Source organism: Coturnix japonica, chromosome 20 (genome assembly GCF_001577835.2).
Source record: "Coturnix japonica isolate 7356 chromosome 20, Coturnix japonica 2.1, whole genome shotgun sequence".
Taxonomy (NCBI): domain Eukaryota; kingdom Metazoa; phylum Chordata; class Aves; order Galliformes; family Phasianidae; genus Coturnix; species Coturnix japonica.
In genome coordinates, this window is record NC_029535.1 from 10,100,435 (window position 1) to 10,127,359 (window position 26,925).

The 26,925-nt window shown below is 44.3% G+C and overlaps 1 protein-coding gene across 1 annotated transcript; it reads right to left on the reverse strand.

Annotated features, from left to right (window-relative positions):
* Nucleotides 1-402: 402 nt before the first annotated feature.
* VAPB (VAMP associated protein B and C) lies at nucleotides 403-26,165 on the reverse strand. The gene is made up of 6 exons (XM_015881758.2): nucleotides 25,983-26,165; nucleotides 11,304-11,456; nucleotides 5,931-6,034; nucleotides 4,250-4,330; nucleotides 2,982-3,158; nucleotides 403-1,637 (listed from the first exon to the last, which is right to left on the reverse strand). The coding sequence occupies exons 1-6, from the start codon at nucleotides 26,038-26,040 to the stop codon at nucleotides 1,479-1,481; spliced, it is 732 nt and encodes a 243-aa protein (XP_015737244.1). The 5' UTR covers nucleotides 26,041-26,165; the 3' UTR covers nucleotides 403-1,478.
* Between the last annotated feature and the right edge of the window lie 760 nt (nucleotides 26,166-26,925).

The window sequence follows — 26,925 nt, forward strand, 5'->3', positions numbered from 1 at the left end:
CTCAGAAGCCAGTTCATCTACTGAAGCCCGACACATTAAAGCAAATGAGTTCTATAAGAAAAGAAACAAAAATTACCTTCGCTTCACGTTCGATACGTTAGTGAGCATCTTAACTAACGAATCCAACTAAACTGAGAAACGAGAAGTTATCAGCAGCTCAGCAGTCAGCGCAGCCCCTGTGAACAACACACAGCACAGCAGTGAAGGATGCTCAGAGCGGGGCTGCTCACCTGGATTTTAAAGTGAGGCAGGGAAAGGTCTTCCTGAAACAAGGCTACTGGTTTCCTTATGAGACAAACAAACTAAGCTGGCAGATAATGCTGTTCCCTCCCCGCCAAAACAACAGTAACAAAAGAAACATTAATTTGGGGGCTTTATTTAATTTCTTTTTTTCTTCTTGTTTTTTTTTTTTTTTTTTTTTTTTTTAGATGCTACATCATCAAACAGGATTGGTCTTTTGATGGCATAGGACTAGTTTACTACTAATATTTTTTCCCCTAGATAGTCTTATTTACATACAAAAACAGTTTCCTGACCACTGTTTCCCCAATGCTCAGATGATCAAAACTCCCAACAATTGTGTAGTGCCCAAAACTACAGGAGGCAGAAGAATCTCGCATCACTACAGCAGCAGATTTTTAGTTCTAGTCACTGGCTTTAGAACAGGTGCCTTTTCATACCATAAAGCATTAGTCAATTTTGTGACAGGAAGGAAACATGAGATGAAATACATTAAATAAGTTAAATATGCATTAAACATCTCTGAATAACATTTTAATTCAACTAAATGAACCAATAGCAATGTAGCTTGGTCCCTCCATAAGAACAAGGCATTGACTTTTACTCCAAACTAGCATCATACCAGTCAATACACGCTCTTAATGATGCCCAGCACATTCAGCATTGCAACGTACAACTCTTTCCAGCTTCTCACTATTCATTTAAGTGTCAAGAAATTGGTAACTTGCACAGAGTTGAAGACACTGACAGAAAAACTGTTAAATTGATGAGCAGAACGGTGGGTTAACATATTTTACAGAAGTTATCAACACCTCCTGCCTAACCCAGCTCCAAACACCCCATAGGGCCAACTCCAGCAGTGGAGGAATCTTTTTTTTTTCTTTTCTATTTTTCCTTTTTTTTTTTTCCTTTTATTTTTTAAAAAGAGGTCATCCAGCAACATGTACCAGGGACTAAGAATGTTTAAAATGACATATACAATATTCCATTGTAGTGTTAAGTCATGATTTTCTTCCCCCTTCATCGCTGAAGAATATTCTTTCATTCATTCCCTCATTGTACATTTTAAACTTCCTAGATTATGTTACATAGTATTTGTGCAGGGGTAATTGAAAGGCAAGACCTGTGAGATGTCATACATTAATTTCTTTTTTTTTTTTAAACACTGTTATGAATAAATTTAATCCAATGATATGGCAGAACCATCAAACCAATTTACAATTTCCAGCATGCTGCCTCTACAAGGCTATTTTTCCTATAATTACACCAATGACAAAGAACAAAACCACCAAAGCAAGTAGTCTGGAGCTGTGCCCTTCATCCTTGACAACAGCTGCAGAAGCAGATATTGGGTTGTTTGTCTGGGGTGCCTTTCTCATCCGAAGTCCATCTTCTTCCTAAAGGAAGACAGATTAATTATTACTTCTACTGATTAAAAAAAAGGAGCTGAAAAGCGTGAGATGTTGAAGCAAAAGCTGCTGGTCTATGCATAAAGAAATAGTCAAGAAATAAAACTGTAATAGAAGTTACTGCAGCCTTAAAATCTGTCAGATGAGAAACTCAAAGCACCCAGTCAGTGTTTTTCCACTTCTGAATTCAAAGAGGTAACTCATTTTCTTCAGGAACACATTAAAAGTCACAGACTGCCCGATACCTCAGTGCTGCTAGAAATCTGGATGGGGGGAACTGACACCTGTAAACAGTAACTACTGCAAATAATTACTGCAAGGAAACAAACTTTTCACTTGAATATTTAACTTCCTTTACCTGGTCTGGCACTGACAGCACCTGGTGGCTGGCAGGAATTGTTAAATTACTGTTTTTTTTTCTGGAGTTTTCCGAAGTTTTACAGATGTTTCTAACACTCCACAAAAGGGAACAAGCAGTTGACAGCTTTGTGATGTTACTGTAAGATGTCTGCACAATTCTAGCCATCTCCTGTACAGCATCTTTATTCTGTCCCAGCTGAAACCAGCACATAAATGAAACACACTCGTAGAGCATTTATTGTACTGGGAGACACAAGAAGGACCAGGACATAAGAAGTTAAGCTTGTGTCTCTGCTACACACACACGTTACTTCTATGAGTAAAACACAAATGTTTCATAGAGCTTCAAAGAATTTCAACGTGCATCAACCAGCCACACAACATCAGAGCTGACAGAACAGAGTTCCTTTCATTAGGGCCCAGCATTAACAAATGCTGCATTTCCTACCAGTGCTGATACCTCTGAAACTAAATATCTATAATAAATGAAACCCAAACAGGTCCCCAGCTTGGTGATAATTTTCTCACCTGTTTGATTTCGCAGTCACATGCTGGGTATGACCAGAAATGCATTTCTTGTGCTACTTCAGTCATGTCAACTATGAGCTAGAGGCGTCATGACTAACACGTAGCATTGGCACAAAGCTGCCCTCAAACTCCCATCAGTCAGAGAGCACAGGGCCAAATCCAACACTGAATGCTTAATCCAGACTCAGGAAATGAGGTGGGGGAAAAAGAAATAAAAATGAGTGGGGATTCATTCCTTTGGGTTGCTATCCCATCAGCTTCTCCAACTGCATGAGCTGCGAGTTCCTTTCAGAGGAACCATTGATTTCCACACTTTTTTTTTCTGGCTTTATATATGTTGATTGACAACATTAAAATATTGTGCCAAGGATAAGCAAACAAGCCTTTCAGTCTGAATCTTTTATGTCAGGAGAGAAGTAAACATGGAAAAGAAGGAATCTTTACCTTAAACTGTTTATTCTCCTCCCGTAACCTCTGAACTTCTACTTGCAGCCTCTTATATTCTTCCATTATTTTCTTAACTTCAGCGTCATCCAAGGAAGAGCTTATTGATTTAGACATTACAGAGGAATCTGTCTTTGTTGCAGTTGTGGATACAATTTTGTTTATTTCTATGTCATGCTGTTAAAAAAAAGAATGACTTCTGGTTAGTTATTAACACCACATCTGATACTCATGAGGAGAATCGAGTAAGATCTCCTGTTCTACTCAAAATGTGCCTGTATCAAAAGAAGTAAACAACCTTTTTCTATCTTCAACCCTTATTTCCCCTTCCTGACCTGATCTGCAGCAGTAAGTGCTGACAAAAGGACCCCTTGTTTTCAGTCCTTGCACATATATGAGCGGAAATGCCATCAGACCACGTCCCACAGTATCAGAAATGTGACTTATCTGCTGACGTTCTGCTTGGAGTCGTGGTGCTTTCCACACCTTTCCCTCTCCAAGCACAACACAAGCAGCTGCTCCAAGAAGCAGCATGTTGTCAGGAACCACCCAGCTGCTCTGCTGCAGTTCTCTCATCCTTCCCCCCACTGGTTATCACATCTCCATCCTCTTGTTTTCCTGTGGCGAAGAGGAACTCCCAGCCCAAGTCAGGAAACAAAGGCTGCAGAGCTCCAAAGCCCACTGCTTCTCTTGGATTTGAATCCTCCCTCTGTTGTGCAAAGGGCTGGGCTCTAACAAAAACAAAATGCTCATTCCTCACCCAAATTTCTACCCATCTCTTAAAATGAAGCTTTCATTTATAAGTTATCAGGAACTTGTTACTATACCTGCTTTGTTTTCTCCTGATAATTTTTATAGATTATAGAAAAAGTTACCCCCAAACAGAACAGCTGTTAATTCCCACCTAATTCAGATTTCTTTCCTCATCACATCCCTCAACAGAGAAGCTCTCAGCTTTATCAATACCAATCAGTGCTTTGTTTAAAAATAACATTTTTATCCTATGCGATCATTTACTCAACAAAGAAAGAACAACTCAAAGATTTCCTTGTGCTTCCAATGCACTTACAAGGTTCAAATTAGCCGCTAGCAATGTAAAGCATCGCTAGGATTTAAAATGGTTTTATTTTATATTTTAAGAGGACGTGATGTAGGCAGCAAAGCAGAGTGCTCTGCCTGTTGCTTCCATGGCTGCCTGGACACACATGCCATTTTACATGATTTACCGAGGCATTAAAGTCACTTGATATGCAGCTAAAAATACTCACAGGCTTATCATTTTCCGTCGGTAGCTCAAACACACACCTAAGTTTTGAATCCATGAGTTCCTCCGGCTTTGCCTCTTTCCACTGGAATAATTTAATATTAAACAGGATAGTATAATAAGACACATCGAAAAGGTACTGTAGTATATAAACAAATCACACCATCCAATGAAAAACTGCACAAGCATTTATCACATTACCATTAAACATATACAGAACCAGAAATGGAAACCAAATGCACAGCTGAGCAGTAGCTTAGAAGGCCAGACTCCATCACTCTTAATAGTCTGAAACTCAGGTAACTTAAGAGAGAAAATGGAGTTCTTATGACTTTTCCTCACTTTGACCACACTTCTGGTATCACCGTATCGCTCAGCATATCTCAAGTAGGTGTCAAATTATGGGTAACCCCTGTGCAACCTGCAGAAGAACTTGACTCATCCTAAACAGCCGAATCGTACTTCAGTTCTTCTCTGTGGTTGAAGTCAGAGTTCTATTTTAAGCCTGTTGGCTGCCTGAGAAGCGCTGAAAGCTTTATAGTAGCCCAGTAATTTGTCTCACCTGTTTATCCAGAATAGGAAGATATTTGGAGAGTGGTAACAAAACTGAGAAGTGATCAAATGTTACAGGAAAAGAAATGGCACTGGGCTGGAGAGCTCCAGGAAACTGAAAAGACCATCTAGATCCTTAAAAACATTCTTTGCTAGCAGAATAATATTTTATATGGTATAAAGTAACTCATAAAATTAAAGGGTTAGAGATGCAGACTGGCTCATTCACCTAACGATGCAGACATTTCATTGCTATTCCTGTTTCTCTCACTGGATCTTATTTTAAAGCCATTAAACAAACACAGTGCCATTAATCCCCTCCAAAAAGGGAAATTCTCAACTCTACCAAAAAGGCCTCAGCTCTGAAGAACTGTTCAGAAGACGTGCAAAGACTGCTGAAAAAAACCATAATTTTATAAAAAAAAACCCTCTACCCACCAAAAAACCATGCTGCATATTCTAGGGCTGTTTTCTGCATATTCTAGGGTCTGTTTTCTGTTGTTGTTTTGTTTTAAATAAAGTAATGTGTACATTCAAATATAAACGTAGCCCCAGACATTACAGAATAATGGACATTTCTTCTTACTTATTGTGTCCTCAATAGTTATTAAATATTCTCTCAAACTAACAAAAGTTAGAGCAGAGTAAGCTTCCTTTTGCTTTCCTGTAGTAGTAGCAAAACCATACACTTCTGTTACTACCACTTGTAATCCACCATACAAGATCTATATGGGCAACTTAGTTATTTAAGCAGCAACAGAAGGAACAGAGAAAAAAACAATACTTGTAAGACATTTTCCTGGCGCCCACTGGGCAAAGGATCTGCTCAAGGGAAGAAATCAAGACAGACTACAAAGACACGCAATATAAAAGATATTGCATATCATGTCATATATAAAAGATACCACATGTCATATATATATATATATAAAATTACAACAACTTCACATGTTTCATAGCTTGGTGCACCATTACAAACAGCAGCCTTCCAAGGAAGCAACCGTGGTTGTGATAGCAATCTGCCAATGCTCTCAAGGAACATCCAGCCTGGTTTCCAAAGAGCCCTGAAGCAATGATGTCTTATGAATTACAGAAACAGAAATACATCCATTTTATTTACTTTCAATACTTACTACTGCTTCCATATCTGAAGTATCAGCTGGAGCAAACATAGACTGAACCATAAACTTGTGTTTACTTTTCTCATTGGGGTCATAGTCAAAAGGCTGTAGCATCACTGCAAGAAAAACCCCATAACGTTACGTTAATGTTGTTCTGATGCACAGTCATACACAGATGATTAGTTACAAGATTTGAGAAATACAAACATTAACATGATTGCAAAGTAGTGTATCTCTCTGACAAAGGAACAGCTGAGATCTGCAGCCCTACTTAAAATATTGAAGAAGTTAAAAGAAACAGAATTCTTCAGTCTGCACTGATTTCTGCCTGCAAAGTTTGGAACTGCTGAGCACAATGCAGTATTCTGTACATAAATACGGCGACATGATAGCAATTAATAGCAAACAGGGCAACATACAGATCTTCTGAGGCAGCAGGAAAGCCTCTCAATGAAAGAATCGGACAAACTTCAACAAAAATCCACATTTCATGGTCTGTGAGGCTCTCAATTCAACTGCTATGAACAGAAGCGGTTCAAGACGTGGGATTACTTTCAAGCATCATTGTTATTAACATGCACTGAAATTCACACACACCAATTGCAGGGATCTGCAGTGTACAGGTGTTATCCAAAGATCCCATTTATTGCAAATGAAGAAGAGCCAAACCAATCTGCCTCCTTCGATGAGCAGAATACGCGATGCCTGCGCCATTTTTACTGCACACACAATCTGTGGCCATCAACAACCACAAGCCTTTCAAAGCTGCAGGAAAAAGGAGACAGCGAATTGTCTCAAATGTGCAGTAAAATTCATGATACACTTTAACTGGCCTTACAATAATTAACTACTAGTCCAAAATAAACACTTCCATTTCAACAGGCTCCACGTAAAACTGTTCTTTCAAACAGAAATGACTGAACTGTGATGTGTATTTCAGCACTGCACAACATGTTGCTGAAAAGCAGAACAATCTTTTTGCCCCCCGTAACAGACACCTAACGCTTATTTCAAGTCTACATGATGTGCAAGAGCCAATGGGTACATGAAGCTATTTCACTGCTGAGGGAACTTCTCCAGAGCTGCAGTTGTACCAGTTTGCTTTGCTCAGTGTGACCATAAGCTCATTTGCAAATCATTATTTCCACAGTGATGGTGCTGAAACCATTCTTGAACACTGAGCAACTGCTGCTCTGAATTCCACTCACTGAATCACAACAGCAAGCAGCTAGAGAGGGCTTGACAGTATCAGCGTTGTTAGCACTTGTATTTTTAGATCAATACACGAAAGCCACATCGACACAAATTATTCAGCAAACGCCTTGTAAGCCAGATGGGAAGCTCAAAAATACTCCCTTTGTTCAAGAGGAAACCAAACCATTCAAAACCATTCAGCACACACTCTCGTACTATTGGGGGTTTCTGTGAAAGAGCAGTTATGGAAGTGCCCTAATTGTGACACAATTCACTACTGGGAGTACAGCTCCTTTGCTCTGACTGCCAATTGCAGACCTTACACCAGAATTACTCCTAAAAATATCTTTTCAAATCTTCTTTGCTGGTGCAATGTTACTGACCAGCTCCCACCAGAAACTGGTGTTAGAAAATAATTAACAGCAGATTCAGACAGGCCAGAACCAGCATCCATCAGCCAGTGGCTGCAATGCCCTCCTCGCCTCCACTGACTGCCCTACAGCTCAAACACCACAAGTGCTCTGTCATAAAATAAAACTGCAAAGCCACTGGGAGACCAATGGAATGAGGAATAATGTCTGTTGTATTTGCAAGACACGCCGCCTCTCAAAATTCACCTGAAGGACCAACCCCACATATATCCCAATCTGACATGTTTCAAATGAACGGGCACCAGTCTGCTCACACATTCCCACTGTATCTTCCATGTTTGATACGAACGATCTGCAGACGGTGAAGCAGAGTTGGTGATCAGCTAATGGTGAAGGTAATAACCATATCAAAGGCAGGGGAAAATTGAGGCAGGGAAGACATTATGCAAATGTGCTGTAAAAGCCTGCCAGGATCCGACCTTCCATTCCAAGAGCAGGAACGAACAGCCTCCCTGCTCAGATCATCAGCCTTCCTCTGGTTTCCATCTAAATTTATTAATGGCCTGTTCACTTGGTCTTGGACCAACACTGCGCTCACGCTTCAGTATCAAAGAAGGGGAAGAGTCCTTTACTTGTAGCATTCCAAGACATCAATCACAGTAACTCGTGGCCTCCTGGTAAACTAAACAAGCCAGACTTGGTCTGTCCTCTCTGAGTCAGGGCCCCCATTCATTCTCCACACCTGTTCTGGCTTGAATTCCTCTGTATGAGTTACTCTATGTATACAACCATGAAATTTTATTAATGACAACATTCACACTCTTATCTTTTCCACTGCCTAGTTTGTTTGCACACACTGCATTTGCCCTATTCACAGCCACATGATGTCAGCAACTTGGTCATCACTGATCAGTTACAATATCCTAACATCACCCACTTTGTTCAGAAAGCTTGCAATTATAGAAGAAGAAATCCAAGTACATGATTCTGCAGTTTTTATGACAAAACTCATCCTGTTTCTCTTACTGAAGCCTCCAAGGACACTCAGTTCTTGCTGCATGTCTTCAGCCTTTGAATTTTACATCATCGTAAGGGTTTTTAGTGTGCTGTCTTTGAGCCAGAACTGCTTACAAAAGCATTTAACAAGACTAATACCAAACATCACTAGCAATTTCTATTATCATTTGGAAGCCATACATCCACCGCAGTCCATGCTCAGCACTTGCCATGTTGGCCAATGAGGCCCAGGGGAGCAGCATATGGCTGGTGGCTGAGAAGGGGCAGAACTGCTGTGGGCAGCCCTGACCTGAAGGAAACACAACCCACCTCTTCCTAGTGAGGTAACTGCACAAAAGATCAGGGTACCTGACAACACAAGGATAACGTCAGCTCTCCCCATGCCCAGGAGTCTGCTTGGGCTGCTCTGTGCAGCAGGGCACACCATGCACCCTTCATCTCTCCGTTGTACACCTAGCTGCAGACATCAGCACCTGCTTCTAGTTTCTCACTCTTCATCTGGAATTCATTTGTATCTTTTATTTAGATTTCAACCTCTCGGAAGCCACAAAATCAGCTGTCTTTGTTCAAATAAGACACGTGTAACAAAAACAGAATGGGTGCAAACAGCCTTCTTTGCCAAGTACTTACAACCAAACGCAATCAAACAGGGTGACAGCACACATACACTTCCTGACAGTTACATAAACTCAGCTGTTAAAATTACACACCATTATATAACAGGTGAAAACATGGGCTACAAACCTGACTTTGCAGCAAGCAGTGCATGCTAACTGAGACTTAAATGCTGGTATTTAGGAGCAGCTGTGATAGGGCAAAAGAAGCCAGTATCCAACACTGCAGTAGAATAAAGAAAGCTTTGCTTTTCTAGCATTTTATGTGTGCGAAACGAGCCAAGACCTGGCATGAAATAATGTTCTGAGAGCAGCCTCTAAGGACAGAACACCTTCTCGTGAACTTCAACCAAAATAGGACACGCCTGTGGAACTGCATGTAAGAAAGGCACTCAGCTGCTATGGTGCAAGGAAGACAAGGCTGCCCTGAACCCAACTGTCAGTAATACTCCAAGAAACAAATTCACATCATTGTACTTTGGCACCGACCATTCTTTGCAGGCTGGAGGTGCTCTGTCAGTGCTACTGTGTTAAAGTCAGTCAGCAGTTCTCAAGAGAACAGACTACAAGGAGTAAACACTGCCCAATTAGCTCAAGAGTTTCAATAGAAATTCAACCACAAAACGAGCTGACAGCAGCTTCTATTCAGAATGGGTTAGAAAATGAAGAATTAACATCCGTAACTCCAGAATTCTGCAACATATCTACCCATAAATCTACCTTAATGTGTCACCTGAAGGACAATGTATGCGAACTGCTTGCATTTAATACATAATGTTAATAGAAGGGCTGGTAATTTAGCAAAGTTTATTACCATGACTAAGTAAAGAGAATCATGTAAGTAAGTAAAACAAAAAATGTAAGCTCTGTGATTAAATATTCCAAAATCATTTGCAAAACTGAATCATAAGCCACAAATTCTACAATAAAAGTTACGTATAAAAGGCAAGTTTTTTCAAAGCTTTGTGAGCAAGAGCAGCATAACAGGGTAAGCACAGCAATCTTTCACAACAGGATACTGCAGGTCACGTCTTGGTCTGGTTTCTGTTTGGGATGCTGCTGGGAAGAATGGGGCTGGAAAAGCACCTCAGATACAGGTTCACACAGCACTTGCCTATCCCATGTTCTGCTCAAGGCAGAGCAAAGGGTCGCTGTAAGCAGAAGTTTAAGAAAAAAAGATGTTGAGATCAAGAAGACGTTCTAAAAAGCGTGTTACTTGCTAGCAAACATTTCTCTTTGTCCTGTCACTATCCACACTTGTAGCTTGGTAGGAGACTAATTAACAGGTTATGTGTTTTGCCATACATAACTTCTGTTCTGATCATCTTCCCATTGGCCAGTAACCCATCTGCTTCTATTACACAGCATTAAAATTTAATTAAAGTAGTAAAAACAAATCTTCAGAAATCATTCCTGTACCTCAAAAACCAGACCTGATTTCTGCAGCCTGCCACCGTGAAATGCTTTGAGAGAGTTCTTTAGATTACACAAATACTCACTCCTTTATGCTTTCAGTGTAACCCGCTCCTTTGTTTTTTCCATTACCAAACTTTGGCAAGTGAAGAACTACTGACTCATTAGAGAAAATCATTAACCTTTCATATGAAATAGCACAGTTTTAGTCACTTGATGTTTCTAGCACCAAAGCATATTACATCTCCAAGGAACACAAAACAAGCATGGTTTCAAAATAAATGTTTTCTTAACTGGTTGGTTATATTGGGTAGTCTGGCAACCAACTATCAGCCTGAATCAGCGTGGCTGCAGTCCACCCATGTGGACTGTGCCTGTCCAAGCACTCGTTAGTTAGATCCTGCAGTGAGCTGGTTCAGGAAGTTAAGCTGGCAAAAAGCAACCGGACCAAAATAATCCCACTGGGAGGGCAGGGCTGCGGCAGCACTGCCTTGGATAGGCTGGCTAAGGCTGCTACGGAACCATATAAATTATTTATATATTCCTCCTCCCTCCCTCAAAACAAGATGTCAAAACAAACCCATTACTGCTAGAGCAGGACTAAGAGAAGCGAAGATATATTTATATATATATGAAATGGCTGCTCCTCCATGAAATCGTAACCTCCTGCTTTTACAAGCATTCCACACAGTACTTCTGTATTGCAAAACATTCCAAGAAATAATTCATTTGATGACGCCATCCTCAGTCACTAAAGAACTGATTGTATGACTTACCAGAAACATTAATTGATGTTCCTGCATCAATAATTCCACTGTTAGGCCTTACACAGTATCTACGTGGTGCCGTGGTCTTAACTTTGAAGCACACATTTCTGTCTGTAGGGTTGCCGAGTTTCAGGTTTGTAGTGACAACATCTGTGAATGGACCTGAGGAAGAGCAAAAGCAGGCTTTAGATTGCATCAGAAAACACTCGACAAGTAGAGGCTAAGCAGGTTACAAATCTCTGCTCACAAATCTTATAAAGTAATTAGATGTTCAACTTCCATCTATGGCACGTACAGATAACAACACACGCAAAGCGCAGGATGTAGGGAGGCCACTGAGCATGACTGTATGCTCACAGCACAACAGCTCATCATTAATAGCAAACAAAAAGGGGGGAATCATTTATACACACTACCAACACAACAACGTGCTATTCAAATGAAGCCAAATTCTCTGTTGTATCAGTTATTCCATTCTAACTGCTGAACCACCCAGGCTTGCAGAGAAGCCATATACACCAATGTACAGACTGAGCAGGGGAGGATATCAAAACCTACAAATGTCAGTAAGCTTTACCTTACGCTCATAAACTGCACCTCCATGAAGCCTTCCACCCGCTATTTAGAAAGGCTGTGCCAAAACCAGCAAGATGAGCGTCCACTGTGCATCACATGTGCTTGTTTTTAAAGAATCCTTCTGGCTACAACAAATGATACATCAGAAGAGATCTTCATAAAAAAAACCCAGCCTCACTGAGACAGGAAACAACCACACGCAAAGAGGGGAATTCTTGGATGCTGACAGCACTGGCAGTGATTTCTGTATTAGCAAAGCCAGAATCAGACCACTGTCAAGTTTGGAAACAACAAGCAGTAACTTCTCATAGGCTTCAATACCTACTTGAAATCATCAGAATCCCCTGGGTGGGGGGAAAGGCTCATTACTGACTTTCTATAAGACACGGATAAATGAGGCAGGTGTTGTGTGACTGCACTCAGATCACGGAGAAATAAGATTACAGCACTGTAAACCCCCTTTGATCAGCTGTCTTCTGCACAAGAGAAGTTACCTGCTAACTGAATGAAATACCTTCACCTATCCTCAGAAATAGAAGTAAACTTGAAAAAGAAAACGAAACAACAAAAACCCCATCAATTCTTTTCCTTGAAGACAGGACAGCCCTAATGTTTAAAAACTGTGAATGATCATTTTTATAATTAATAGTAATAATAAATACACGCATGGTCACCCCCCTGCTCTCTTGAGAAAACAAGACAGGTTCTCAGTTGCAGCAGGGATGGATTAAAATCACCTGAGGCAGCTTTCTTTTCTACAAGTTTATCATATCAATTCATCTCTTAAGGTGCCACTGAGCACAAACAACAAAGCACTGCAGTCCTGCAGCCTCCACCTAAAAACACAAATCAACCAAACCAAACCAAACCAAACCAAACCACCACCAGCACTGTGGCACCTTTCTGCCTGCTCTCTGAGCAAGCCAGCTCTGCATTCACAATGCAACCTGGCAGCAAAGAAGAAGCAATAAAATGCTCAGATCCAATGACAAAGACTCAAACCTGCACCTGGTGAAACACCGAGATGCAAACAAGAATGAAATACAGCTGTTGAAGTTTTGTCTGCGTTCTGCATGCAGGCTCTCTAGGTCTGATGGAAAATAACTGAGCAGAAGCCAAGAGCTGTTAAAGAAATTCAACAAGCCCAGCTATCAGAAAAATCCAGCGAAACATTGAGGAATGTAAAGATGGCAGCAGATCTTTCAGGTAGACCTAATTGGGTCTAACGTTTCAGAAGAAATTACTCGATGCTTTAACATTATGAACGTCCATTTACACAAATTACAGTGTGAGCTATTCCAGCAGAGGGAGGCTCGTCTGCACACAGCCCTACATGTGCAGCTGCATCCTCAATAGAGCTTTACTAGTCTGCACGCTGGGACAGATTTCCTGTGGGAAATACCGTGTTTTTACTTGGCTGATCCATGAATGCATGTGGGATTTGTGAGCCCCAGCACAGAGCTGCTGTTTGTAAAAGTAATATGACAATAATTCTATGTGTAGAATAATTTCCAAATGGATTTACTTATTGCTAACATAGACCATACCGAAATATTTGGCAGCAAAACCTTCCAACAGACTGAAATAATTTCTTCTTGTCTGCTCGACTTTTCCCTCTGCTGGGCTACAGAATGTTTCTTAGATACATTTCCCCCAAATTACGGGTCTTAGAGGTCAGCCAGCACAACTGCACCACAGGGCTGACGTCTGCTTTCAGCAAACCCATATTCAGTACAGCGCCGCTATTCGAATAGCAGAGCGAAGCAAATAGAAACAGACAAGTGCGGGATTAAAGTGTCAATACGGGTGTTTTGAAGTACATAAGAGAAGGAGAAATAGACTACTGAGTATAACTGGGGTAATCAGGGCATGGCAATGAAATACTATCGGCCTGCTTGGCCTGCCTTCCAGAAGTGAGTGCTGTGGGCTGCCAGCTCGGGATGAGCTGAACTTAGAGCACCTGCTGCTCTGGGACTGAGGCCTGGGTCAGCCTTCCAGTGAGGCTGGATGTGGGAAATGGGAGATTGGCCATTGCTTCCTGCAAGATGTATGAACAGCAGCTGCCCCAGCACAGAGGAGGCTGAAGGGAGGATTCATGGTGGCTGCAGCTCTGCTCTCTAGTGACAGCAACAGGCCCGAGGGAATGGCATGGGGCTGTGTGAGGGGAGAGGAACAGCAGAGGGAATCCTATGGTGCTGGGTCTGGGTTTGTGCAGGTTTTTTTCCAGGTATGGCCACACACCTACCTAGTGCTCTGCTTGTCAATGTGGGGCATTAGATCTTCTGGAATGGGCTCAAAACAAAATAATCTTTTTGTGACTGTTTTCATTCCTAGAAAAGTGAAACTTCTATTTCTGTAGCAGGAGTTTTCCAAATGACAGTCCGCATTTAGAAAAAACAAACACAACAAATTACTCCTGTTTATAAAGATTGGGAGAAAAAAATGCCACTGGTGCCAAAGCAAAGGCAAAGTGATGGGAGACTCGGGCTGTGTGTGCACCATGTGGCACGGAGCTGCCATGGGAGTGAGCGGCCTGGAAGGAGGGATGTAGCAAACAGAATCTGGTGGTTAGAGATTGGAATATTCCACAAGGACCCAACTTCTCCCTGCAATTGATGAAGTCAACTGATGTTAGTGAAATAGCGGGCAGCTACTAAATAGCAGGCACTAAAATAATACAAAACACAACAAACCCAAACCCACCACAGACACTATGTTCAGGACCAACAACAACTATAATGCTTTTTCAGGGGATTACTTTTCATCAGGCCCGGTTTCAAGCTACAGCTGCAGCTTTCCACCCGAAGATACGTACACGAGCTTTCATATTTGAAGATCACAGCGTTATCTCAGAATTTGCCATGCTCCATTTCCGATTCAAACACCAGAGCTGTATCAATCTTCCCTAAAACTGTCATTCTGCAGTGCACTGCATTATAATATCCCAGATCACTTCAGGAACAATACAAATGCCTGAGAATCAGGTCAAAAGAACATGATGTCAATGCTAGTTAAATTTTAAATAAGTCTCGCTGCAATAAAAAGAAGCGCATGGAATTGAACCAGCAAACCCCAGCTGATCATTCTTTGGTCAGCACAGCACTTGCTTTAAGTTTCTTACTGCCTTGCTTCAGTAACCATGTTACACAGCTACACCCCTTGAGCAGCGCTCAGACACTGGCACTGGGGACCTGCACCTTCCTGCAGAGCAGACATATCAAATTAAGGTAACAAGGTCTCCTACTTAGTAGGTTAAAACTAGCACATCCAGGTACAGGCTTTGCAGTCACGCTTCCTCTTGAAGTGCTGGCAGAGTTGTTTGAAGTAATGAAGGCACATGCTTTCATACTTTAACCTAGTGCAAATTCTTATCTGCTTAATGCGGGGCATCCCCCCAGCATTATGACATTACTGAACTAGTATTTTTCAGAGCAAATGCACTGAAGTATCATTTGGTACAAAAATGGCAATCACTGACTAGGAGGACGGCAAATAAATTCCCGTCAGCCTGTCCATAACACTCTCAGAACATCTTAGATGCTCTTTCATCACCTGTCCCTAAATAAGTTTTCACCACTCCAACTCAGCACCACACACACGTATTAGAAGGCATGGTACCCAGCTGCAGGCAGAAATAAAACTGGAGCTTCTTTGCAACAACAGGAGAGCAGAACACATTTCACTATGGTTGAATCCCATTGACGTGTCAGATGAAAGTCATTGATCACCAAACAGATTAATTAACCACAGAACGGTAACCAAGCAATCTTTAAGAAGCAGGATGATGAAAAAGCAGCAGAGAGGAAACCTAGATTGTTTTGTGCTATTGTCAAGAGCTCAAGCCTTACCCTATGTGACCTAACTAGGCAATAACTCATTTATTGACACAGCCACATGCTCTACATACATACAGATGGTGGGGGCTGAGCACCATGCCTCAAGCTCCCTCCCCTTCCCACAACCTACTCACACAGCACAAGGTACACGCACACCAGCCCCACAGCCCAGGGCTTCCCACTTTATTCAGGGGGTGCCTATCAACAACAGGGAGATGGTTAAAATAAACACACCAGTGGCAAAACTAAACATCAGCAAGAGGGCTCAATACCACGTGTAGCATTGCCTTACTATATAGTTATTTTAAAAGTTACATATGAAGTTGGCGACCTTTAAAGATTAATACTGAAATGAAAAAAGCTGAAATGTCAAGCAATGCGTTCTGAGCTATCAGCCAGGTGCCTGTGAATCAAGAAGACCTAAGATCCAATCAAGGTCTCCCACCACCTTACTCATCTTTAGGCAAATCACTCGAGAGCTTGATCTCTTGCTATTAAAAGCCTTAAGAGTTGACAGCAGTCCCAAAACAGAAGCAGGTTTGGACCCTTATAGTTTCCCTCTCTGTGAAGTCAGGAGAATACTTACCTAATTACAGAAAATCTTGTGAAGATTAGTGTTTTAGAAAGCACTGGATGCCAAGTTTTAATCACCACCACCATCTGGCTCTGGAGACATTCATAATTAAGTGAGCATCAGCAACTTTTGAAATCAAAGAAGTTGAAGAAAGAAACAAGAAGTGCCTGTGTTGCNCTTTATTTTACAAGTCTCTCACTGCAAGGACAGAGCTAACCCAAATTTGGTCATTGCTTTTAAGACAGAACTCAGGCAGCTCTTCATCCTTGTGTAAATCACTTGAACTTTTCAGTCCTCATATGGCTATTATAAAGAAGCCCCTAAAAGCTGTGCCCTTGTGTGACCGATTTTGTTCCTTACTATGACCATCCTCACCAAAGAGCCCTCAAAGCAAAGCAAATGTAGTCAAGTAGCCACTTCTGCAGTGCAAGCCATGATGAAAAGATTATTTTAAGTGCCATCCAAATCGCTCTCCATGCAATAATTTATGCTGTAATTTATTTATTTATTTCTTATAACATATAATCAATAAAATGATCTAAGAGGAGGAAAATGGGCACGTAGAACAGCAGCAAAATTACATGATCAAGGTGTCAAAGTCAGGTCAGGGCTGGCAGTGAATGACTCCATTTGGATGGATCAATCAGGGTCCTTCCCTGGCCTATTCCGACTCTACCTAGTTTTGCCAGATCATGCTTCACATTCAGTAAGAAAAGAATGTCAAAAGACAAATACAAGACTGAAGACTATTTTCAGAATATCTATTATCATGTAGTTTTTGTCACCTCCTGTTCCTCAGAGGATTATTAACAGTTTGACTTTACAGCTCTAAGAACTGTCAGGCCTCACAAGGTTCCAAGCAAAATGGAAGAATATGCCCTTCCTATAGTATTGCTATCAGCCTCATCTGGGGGTTTCCTTTCCCCCAGCTGACCTCTGCAGATTGTTATTAGACTCAAACATTATTACAGAAATCTCTGGCAACAAAATCATACACAAAGAAATATTTACTCTGTATCCTCACCTTAAAGCAGGTTTCTGCACACAAATAACCAAAAGCCCAACAACAGCCGGCTGGCTTCTAGAGGTATATCTGTTTCAGCTTTGCTTTCATATCCCTTCAGAACTGAGTGCCAAGCATATTGTGTTACCTTGTTCATTCCATTCACCAATACCACACATAACAACTGTCTGCAGGTATGAAAACAGGTCAGAGAACAGGGCCACACTCGTCTTGGTGGAACAGCAGCCACACATCTTTCAATAAGCATGAAAAACTAAGGCCCGTGTATAATAAGATACCTAGCTATTCTGCATAGCCTCATTCACACAGTCACAGCTGGTATCAAAAGGACTCGGAAACAAAGCACAGGCCCCTGGGGAGCAGCAGGGATGCAGCAGCAGAGTGCGGTGTGATGGTTTGCTGTGCAGCTGCCCCAGAGCTGCACTGGCTGCAGAATGAAGGCGCTGAGAAGCATCTCCTGGCAAGAGGCAGCACTGCTTTATCTTCCACACCCCACCCCAAAGTAACCTCCTCTTTTCCTTATACTTCTTGTCAAGCAATTTTGTTGAGTCTTATTTAATCACTAATCTCTATTTCAGATGCACGTGCAAATGGTAGGGAAGGAGCAACTGAACCACTCTAATTTTATGCTCATAAATACTCTTCAAATAGACAAATCTGATGTGTAACTTACATAGCAACTCTGCAAATACGTTAAGTGCAGAATTATGCCCGAATTGCGAATACCAAAGAAAAGAGCAAAATTAGAGATTTTGGGATGCACCACGAGTAGCAGCTTTTCTAAGTACGTTAAAAAACCCAAACCCACAAAAATTAAATAGGCAGCGAGATACTAATTACGTCTATAAATGAGAAGGAATCCTGAATTTAGCAAGATGCTGTTCTGAAGAACCAGCTGAAAACCAGCCCATTAACTGTGCTTTAAAGATCAGAGAAAAAATAAATAAATAGGAAATCAGGCAGAAGCAGTGGGAGAACTTAATGAAGGGAAAAAAATACCCGTGGTTTATCCTGTTTGGCACAGGACGATATACATGTATGAAATTGCATTCTGCAAACGTGAGCTCTCATAAGCATTATCTGCATCACTGTATGAGTGATATCAAGAAGTACAGCGTAAAAACAGCTGTAAAAACATTTCGATCACTGCCCTTAGACCTTTGTTCCTGGTCTGGTGAACATGCAGGAAGGCCACAGGAGGAGCCACTGCAAAGCAGTGAAGGTTACACGTGCAAACATCCTGAAAAGATGCCCTGAATGTCAGAGATCTCAACAGCTGCAAATACAAGCAGGTGAAGGGCAGTGCAAAGAGCTACAGGGCTGGGCTCCTGCATGAGAAACAGCAGCAGCACCAGGAGGATGAAATAACTGGTTAGATGAAAAGAGCAGTCAGATGGAAAACAAAACATTCTGTGGTTGGTTTGTCTTATTTATTTATTTTTTTAATTAAAGAATTACACAGTCATTTTACACGCCTTCTAAAGCGTCTCCAGAAGGGTTTGTGAAAGCCCAGGATCTGGCTGCATAGTGAGTCCCACACAGACGCAATCCCACATTCTGCACTGAAAGCAAATGGATCTCCAGGCAAACCTCCCCCTCCTCTGCTCTGCACCCCTTGTGGCAACCAACCAAGAAAACAGGATTAAATTTAGAACGATGAAATCTTTAATCCACCGCACCATGGTGTGAAGGACTTTGGTTACTGCTCAGAAAACTAGATGCTGAAATAGTTTAGCAAGGAGATTATTTTCATAAAGAATTTCTAATGACGTGGGATAAAGTCCTGCAGGCAGCAGACCTGCCCAATTTGTAGGTATGTTTTTGAGGCCAGAAGAATGACAGTGGAGGTTGGCAATATCCAGGAGAGCTGTAATGCAGGAAGGACACATCCAGTCAACTCCCAGCCTGCATTGCCTGGATAGCGTAAACACTCCGTCACTTCCATCCACATATGCTTTAATCTTGCACTGAATTAAACATGGAAATGGCAATTTGCTTTGCATACATTCTCTATGCAAGATTGTGACAGCTGCTCCAGAATGATGGCACAAATCCCTCTCTACAAAAGGTGGCCCAGCAGATCACATCTTCCAATCCAGCAACAGCCCAGACATACTATATATATATATATATATTTGCCTTGTGTAGAGATCTCAGTCTACAAAGCAGGTATAAGAGGATTTATATATTGAATAAATATTGAATCAAAAGCCAGAAGAAGAGATTTGGCACGAATCTGTCATTAATTTAGATAAATTGGCACCTAAATATTGATATAAGTAAGCAAGATAGGCTCCCTTTCTGCCTCGCTTCTCACACAGCAGGATGCTGCCAGCACTGGGTGCTGTGCCTGGCAGCGCTGCTGGAGCACCTGCCATCCTTGGAGGAGAGCAGAGCAGAGCAGAGCTCCCACTGGGAAGGACTCCCAGCCCAACCAAATCATCACATAAATCAGTGAGGATTTATTGGGAGGGAAAAAAGGGCTCGTGGCAGAGTGATGATAATGTGAAAGATCACATTCCCAACAAAAACAAAGATGAAATTTAAGTCTGAAGCAACAGCTGTTACCACAAACAAAACTGTTGCAAACATCATCAATAAAGCTCTCAAAGACAAGCAACCTCACTGGCAAAAGAAAAAAAGCAATAGGAGTGTTACTGTACCAGCTGGGAACTGCTCTCAGCAGTTATGGACCAATATGGTAACAAGACAGTAGAAAACGAATGTGACCGCAAGACGTGGGCAGGCTGAGCAAGGGTCATCTGATTCCTGCATTGTCTGCAGCTCAGCACAAAGCTATGTTTAGAGGCACAGGGAAAGCAAAAACAAGAGAAACACCCAGGTCACCTGGTTTTAAGAACTGCACTATAACCTATGCAGAAGTGAAGCTGCCAACTTAATCCAAAGCTCACGGGACTCAATACCTTCCAGAGCCACATGTGTACAGCAAATTATGCTTAAGGCGGGCAGTTGTTCACAGATGCATGCTGAGCTGAGCTCATGAAGCTGGACCACTCCCTATGGTGATGATGCCATTTTTCCAGCTGAGCATCAAAACAGATCTGATTATTTAAAGGTTTCCACTGATTTTTACAATCCTAACTCTGAATTAAAGTACAATTAAGCAAAATTCAGCTTTGCATTCAAAGGTAGCTAACCCGTTTAAAAATAAACACATCACTGCAGAACTACTTTAAGTCTTTATAACACCTGAAAAGATGAGAGATGTAATAATTCACTTCCAATGAAAAGATCAGACAAACCCGTGCAGGTTCTCAGTGCTTGTTCCTCTTCCCCAGGTGACAAGGCACCGCACACAAGCAGGGCAGCAGCTGGGAAGCAGACTGTGCTGCCATGCACTTGTCAACCTGCACCTGCTGTGACACATTACCTGTGCCGTTGTTTCAACATGACTGCCACATTCCCAGGGCTCAAGGCAGTCACTCTCTGCTCTATATTTATATATACATATTCAATGTCATTACCAGGCATTTTCTGAAGTGATGAATAGGAGGAATGTGCCATCATCCCATCCAGACAGACATTCCACCACCCTGAGGAACCCTCAATAACCAACTAGACAGCCTTGTTTTCCGTGCATCAATGCAGTGGTTCCACAGCTGAAACTGTGCAAGAGTTTCCAATACAACGGCCTCTAAAAGAACAGTTACAGGACCTTCCGATTAGAAACTTAGCTGAAAACGGGTGCACAAACATCCAGTTACCAAGGAATAGGAAATTCTGAATGTACTGCCCCTTACAACAACAGCAAAGAGCCGACCATATTAAAAATGCAAAACTCCGCCAACCTAGGAGAAGTATACTCCAAATATGAATTGTTCATGCTGACTCCATCACCACATAAGGATCTTCCTAGAAATAGTAATATTTTGCTCCCATTATTGCTCATTACTTCAACTGCAGTTCTTAGAATCAGCGCGGTACAAAACAATTCAGAAGACCTTAACCCGTACAACACACCAGCTGAAGCCTTCAAGTTGACTGTGAGAAATCAAAGCAGTCTTAGAAGACCTAAATACATTAATTAAATCTAATGGAAAACGTGGCTAAACTTCATCAGCTCCACACATCTCAAGCCACTGTTACTTGGGTCTCTCACCAAAAGCTCTTCATATTTTAAGGCTCAAATTTTTCTAGCCCACTCTTGTGCAGCTCCTCACCCTGTCCCTGTGGACTTGACAGTGTCCTGCATCCATGCACAGGGCACCAGGCAGCTAAAGCAGCACAAAGCAGCCCTGCCTCAACTTACTCCACCTTTCCAAAAATGAGCTGCACCATCAGTCAGGCACCACGTGTCCCCTCCTGCCTTTACCCTCAGCTCCTTCCCTCCAAGCACTGCTCTTTTAAAGTGAAGAGTCTGTAGAAAGTGATGAAGTAATTATAAAATTAACGCATATGAAATCAGAATAATACAGGGAGATGCAAGCCTGTCCAACTATAATGAATGCTTAATAGTTAGAATAAGCTACTAATTTTGCCAAAGTTGCAGTAATAGCTCGCATAACATGAACTGCAAATATTTAAACGTGACTAGAAAATGAGCAATGAAACATAGATTCACACAGATTTATGAGGGCTGTTACTGAAATACTGTGTTCTCTTTTTAAGTGTAAAACTTGGTAATTAAATTCAAATATGCAGAAGGATGTGAGGGCTTACTCCTATTTGATCTAACAGCAATTTTATTAGAAATAGGGCAGAGAAGAGGGCAGCAGGTTTTCCAGCAGAAGAGCAGCCATTGGCACAGCCTCGGAGAGCAAGGAAACCCAAGCACTGACTGCCATTACACTGCCAACACCAGAAGGGCTCTAACAGTTAAAAGGAAACACCACATAAATTCTCAGCTTAAAAGATGCATATTAATTACACTAAAGAGGCAACTTCTCACAACACTGTCAGCATTTCGCAGCCATAAACAAAGCCTGTTCCGGTGGCAGCGATGAGAAATCCCTATTTATCCAACACAGGATGAGCACAGTCAGATCCCCGCGCACACAGGCTGCAGCAGGGCGGCAGAGGAGCTGCCAACTGCAGTGTCTATGAAGTGCTGAGCCTCTCCTTGAGACCGCTGTAACATAAGCACATCAGGCCAACCACCCCCATGCACTGCTGGGCTGAGCAGCCTCAGCTCTGTACCTGCATTCAAGGCCAGGCTGGATGTGGCTCTGGGTAACCTGGTCTGGTGGTTGGCGACCCTGCACATAGCAGGTGGGTTGAAACTAGATGATCACTGTGGTCCTTTTCAACCCGGGCCATTCTATGATTCCACAATCTGTCCCACAGGAGGTCTGCACACCCGCTCTGCCATGCACAGACCTGGCTACAGCGTACAGATGCACATGGAGCTCCAACTCTCCTGCAGTACAGCAGCCACTGGTCTGTGCCATGCAGGCTGCAACCAGCACTGCAGGAAGGCCCCAGGGCCCAGCACAGCCCTCCCTGGAGGGGAAGCAGCATCACCAGGCCTGCAGCTTCATGGGGAGCTCTGCCCGTCCTGCTCTATTGTTGTGGCCTTTTCCGCACAGTCACACAGAGATGTATCGCACGCATGCAGGTGGAAAAATCACACGCTGGAAACGGGAAACAGCATTTCCAACAGGCAATAATTTATGCTGGCAAGCAAGGGATAATTTATCCTGGCAGTACTGCTACTTGCCACTTGGGGAGCAATGCAACAGTGAGTGCTGAGTCATTAGTCCCGGCTCACCTGGAGCGAAGCCCCCTGTGTGTGCAGGGAGCAACCTCAGGGGTGAGAGCCCTCTGCCAACCTCCATCATGACACTGAGCTGCAGAGAACGCAGCATTCAAGCAGCTAAAGATCCAGGCATGTTGTAAAATGAGTTATAATCTAACAGTATTGTACTTGCTGGAATTAAATCTCCTCCAGGTGGGCCCATGCCGCCAGAGGATGGATGTGCTTCACCAGGAACAAGGCAGCGTCATACAGCAGAGACATGGCACTGCAAGGAGCGGTTTTATCAATGTGCTTCACAGAAGGCACCAGAGCTGCACAGCCCTACCTGAGCTTGCAGGCAGTACCTTCAGCCAGGCCCCTGACCACTGCAATCTAACTTACCATCCTCAAGCAGGTCATTGGATGCTCTTTAGTCCTAGATTAACAGAAAAGGAAACGTACATATGGAACAAATATGGTCCTTTTCATCGCTCATTACCACTAAAGCCTGAACAACAGCCTCGTGCTTTTCTCACCCAGGCTGCAGAACTGTGCTGACCAACCAGAGGAAGTCAGAGCTACCAGCATCAAAGAGCACAGCGAGGAGCAGAGCCCCAGTACCAGGAGGGGCACATCCTGCAGCCTGTCACTGTGCTACAGCACACGGCCGTGCTATTTTGGAGCACACGTGTGATGGTGTAGGAGGAGGAGGTGGGGAGGAAAGACAACCCCTGTTCATGTTCACATGCTACAAAAAAAGCGTTCTGGCACAAATATCTCCTCTGCAAAAAGACACAAAGGCGGTGTTGTGAAAGAGAGCTCCAAGCACGCTTAGAGGAATTGCTGCAAATGAAGGGCTACAGAAGACTCCTAATAAACATCTTCAAATCCTTTAATTGCAAGCGCTGGCTGACAGAGACTGCTGCAGTCCTGCATTGGGACACATAGAACAAACCTTCACTTTGGGATCTTATTCCTACATCCTACTGTCAATGTCACACCTCCCTCTTCAGCTTAAGATTCAAGAATCATGCTGTAACAACAGAGCTGCTAACAGTCTGCTTTATCCATCCCACTGCATTATGACCAAGGCTGCTCCCCACTCCTGGTGCTGTGGTACCCAGCCTATGGTCTCACCTCACCAACACCGCTGCCCTGAGTTTTCCATGCACGGCAGCACCGCCGCCGTCTGTCATGCATCAACTCGCTCCATGCAGAGCGATGCTCTGCAAATAAACACCGCTATTTACAAAGGTGAGAAAATCACAGCTGCCACAGTGCCAGGCAATATGCCATCGCAAACTGCACGACGGGGACTGCTTAGGGCAGACGTTACTTGGTGAAAGCTTCAAACGGGGCCTTCCTGAATGAAGGGCAGCGGTCAGCACTCCTGTCAGGAAGGACTGTAGGGCAGAATTTATGGCCCAGGCAGATGAAGGCTATCCGCAGCATTAAGCCTATCTGAACATTAATATTTAAGCACGCATTAAAACTAAGCCATTTGCTACTTGCAGCTAGTCAAGCTGTGTTTTACATTACAAGGAATATATGTTGCTGGCCGAAGGTTGGACACAGAAAAGCTCCGTGGCTGGTGGATTTAACACCAGTGGCTCCTGATGGCAGACCCAGCAGCACTACCCCAATAAGCAGCCAGCCTGATTCTGTACCTGCCTGTAAAGCACAGCCTCAAACCACAGCCACAATCTCACCACTGGTCAGCACCAACTCAGGACACACGTTTTGCCCACCCGAGTTTGGATCTTTCTTCTGGTTGGAAGTAACGTTACTTGCATCCAGAACAAGATGAAAATCAGCCCTTAGCATAAACAATATTGGAACAACAGTTTACTTCTTAAGCATGTTTGATTCTGCTGCCATAACAACATGCAAACACTACAGCTTACCACAAGGACACGTTCATTCCAGACAGCATTTATTACCAGGCTTTTTTGATAAGCCCACTCTGCACTATTAGTCCTGATGTGTTTATTGCTAAAACCGGGTAGAGGCTTCCCCTAAGTGTAAAGCATTACACGAAAGCCTTGCAGATAATGAGCAGTTTAACCCGGCGCCAGCAAATAAATCACTATTTTTAAATAAAGGCTCGTGGCCAGGTATTCGTATGAAGCCGTGAGTACCTCTGACTCCGGGAGCATAAATAAACTTGCCGAATGCTTCCTGGTAATCCCCGAGCGTTGTATTACAGCAGCACTATCTGTCAGGTTACAACCTTGGCATTTCAATGCCAGCAGTAACTCAACCCCATTCAAAACCTTTATTTAACAAAAAACCCCGAGTTCTGCGCAGTCAGACGGCGCACAGTGCACACACCTCATGGGGTGTTACGAGGCGCTGAGCACAAAGCACACAGCCGTGTTTCCCGCATGGAGCGGCCCCAGCCCCGCACTGACAGCTCCGCGTCCCGCAGCGCCTCGGGGCCGGATCTCAGCGGGCAGCGGCTCCGCGCTACGTCAGCCGCCCAACCTTCCCGTCCCACCACACCTCCGCGCAGGCCGAGGCCCCTCCCGACGCCCGCGGTTCCCTTCTCCCCCGCCTTCCCGCTCCTTCGAGGCCCGGCCCGGGGCCTCGCCCTGCGGGGAAGGTCAGCACGGGGGAAGAGCGAGCGGGGCCGTGATGCCGTGAGCCGGGAACAGCCGGGAGCCGGGACCTGCGGGCGGCGGCCGCCTGCCCCCACCCCGCGCTGTCCCCATCGGGCCGGGCCACGCAGCACCGCCCGCAGCGCGGGGTGGGTGCGGGGGCACAGAGAGGCCCGTGGCGGCGGGGATCCCGAGCTGGGAGCCGCCTCTTCTCTTCCCCCGGCCCCGCCCGGGGATGCGGTTGAGGCCGCGGCGATGAAGGACATTTTCGCGGCGTCGCCCAGCCCCGGCCCCCGGAAAATGGCTGCCGCCGAGCGGGGCCTGAGAGCGGCCGATCCGCGGGGCCGGAGCGGGGCAGCGGCGTAGGACGGGCGGATCCGCGTTACCTTTGAATTTGAGCTCGTGCTGCGGTTCCAGGCTGAGGACCTGCTCCGCTTTCGCCATGTTCCTCCTCCTCCTCCTCGGCGGTGGCGGCACCAGGCGGAGAGAGGAAGGGCCGGGGAGGGAGGGAGGGAGGGGAAGGAAGGAAGGAAGGAAGGAAAGGGGGGAGGGAGGAAAGGAGGGCGGGCAGGGCGGTGCGCTCACCCCCCCGCAGCGGTGAAGGGAGCGGCGCTGCGGGCGGCGGAGCGGAGCCGGGCCGGGCTGGTCGAGGACGGCGGGCAGCGAGCACCGGGCTGGGCTGGGAACGAGGGAGGAGGAGGCGGGGCGGAGCGGGGCGGGGATGGCGCAGCGCGGAGCGGGGACGGGCTGCGGATGGAGCGTGAACCGCCGCGGGGATGGGGGCGGCTCCCGCTGCGCTGGGGCGGGCGGAGGGGACGGAGGGGAGCAGGGATGGGAGCTGGGTGCAGCCGGACGGGGTGAGGGCAGGGCAGGAATAACCCACGCGGTTCAGTTATCATGGAGGTGCTGGTGCCGCTTTAGCACCCGGTTCTGTTCGGACCCCCGGGCGTGGCAATGTCCGAGCAGCGCTGCGGGGCCGCCAGTGACTCAGCTGCTCCCGAGCGCTCCTCCACGATAAGGGAAAGAACAACGACGGGCCGAGCAGCGCCCGACCCGCAGCGTCAGAGAGCGGCTGTGCACGCAATGAGAGCCGAAGGGAACGAGGGCGTGAGTGCAGGGCAGGAGCGGAACGGGACTGGGAAACTGGCATCAAGCGCTAGGAAACGCTACCTTGGTCATGAATAAAAGCATCATTAAAGTCAGCGCAGTGGGTTTAAGGCTCTCCAAGAGTAAACGCTAGAAAACACTCTATAAAATAACTTAAATGTACAGGTTGGTCTGAAATGAAATACTGCTTTATTGGTGGCCTCAGGCCAGGGCAGTACAGCA

Bases quoted from the DNA above. Each gene is read 5' to 3' on its own strand.
- VAPB (XM_015881758.2), bottom strand. From the start codon at position 26,040: ATGGCGAAAGCGGAGCAGGTCCTCAGCCTGGAACCGCAGCACGAGCTC. The intron at 6,035-11,303 runs GTAAGTCATACA...TTTTTCTTGCAG, and splicing joins AACATCAATTAATGTTTCTG to TGATGCTACAGCCTTTTGAC. The intron at 4,331-5,930 runs GTAAGTATTGAA...AAATTATTCCAG, and splicing joins CTTCAGATATGGAAGCAGTA to TGGAAAGAGGCAAAGCCGGA.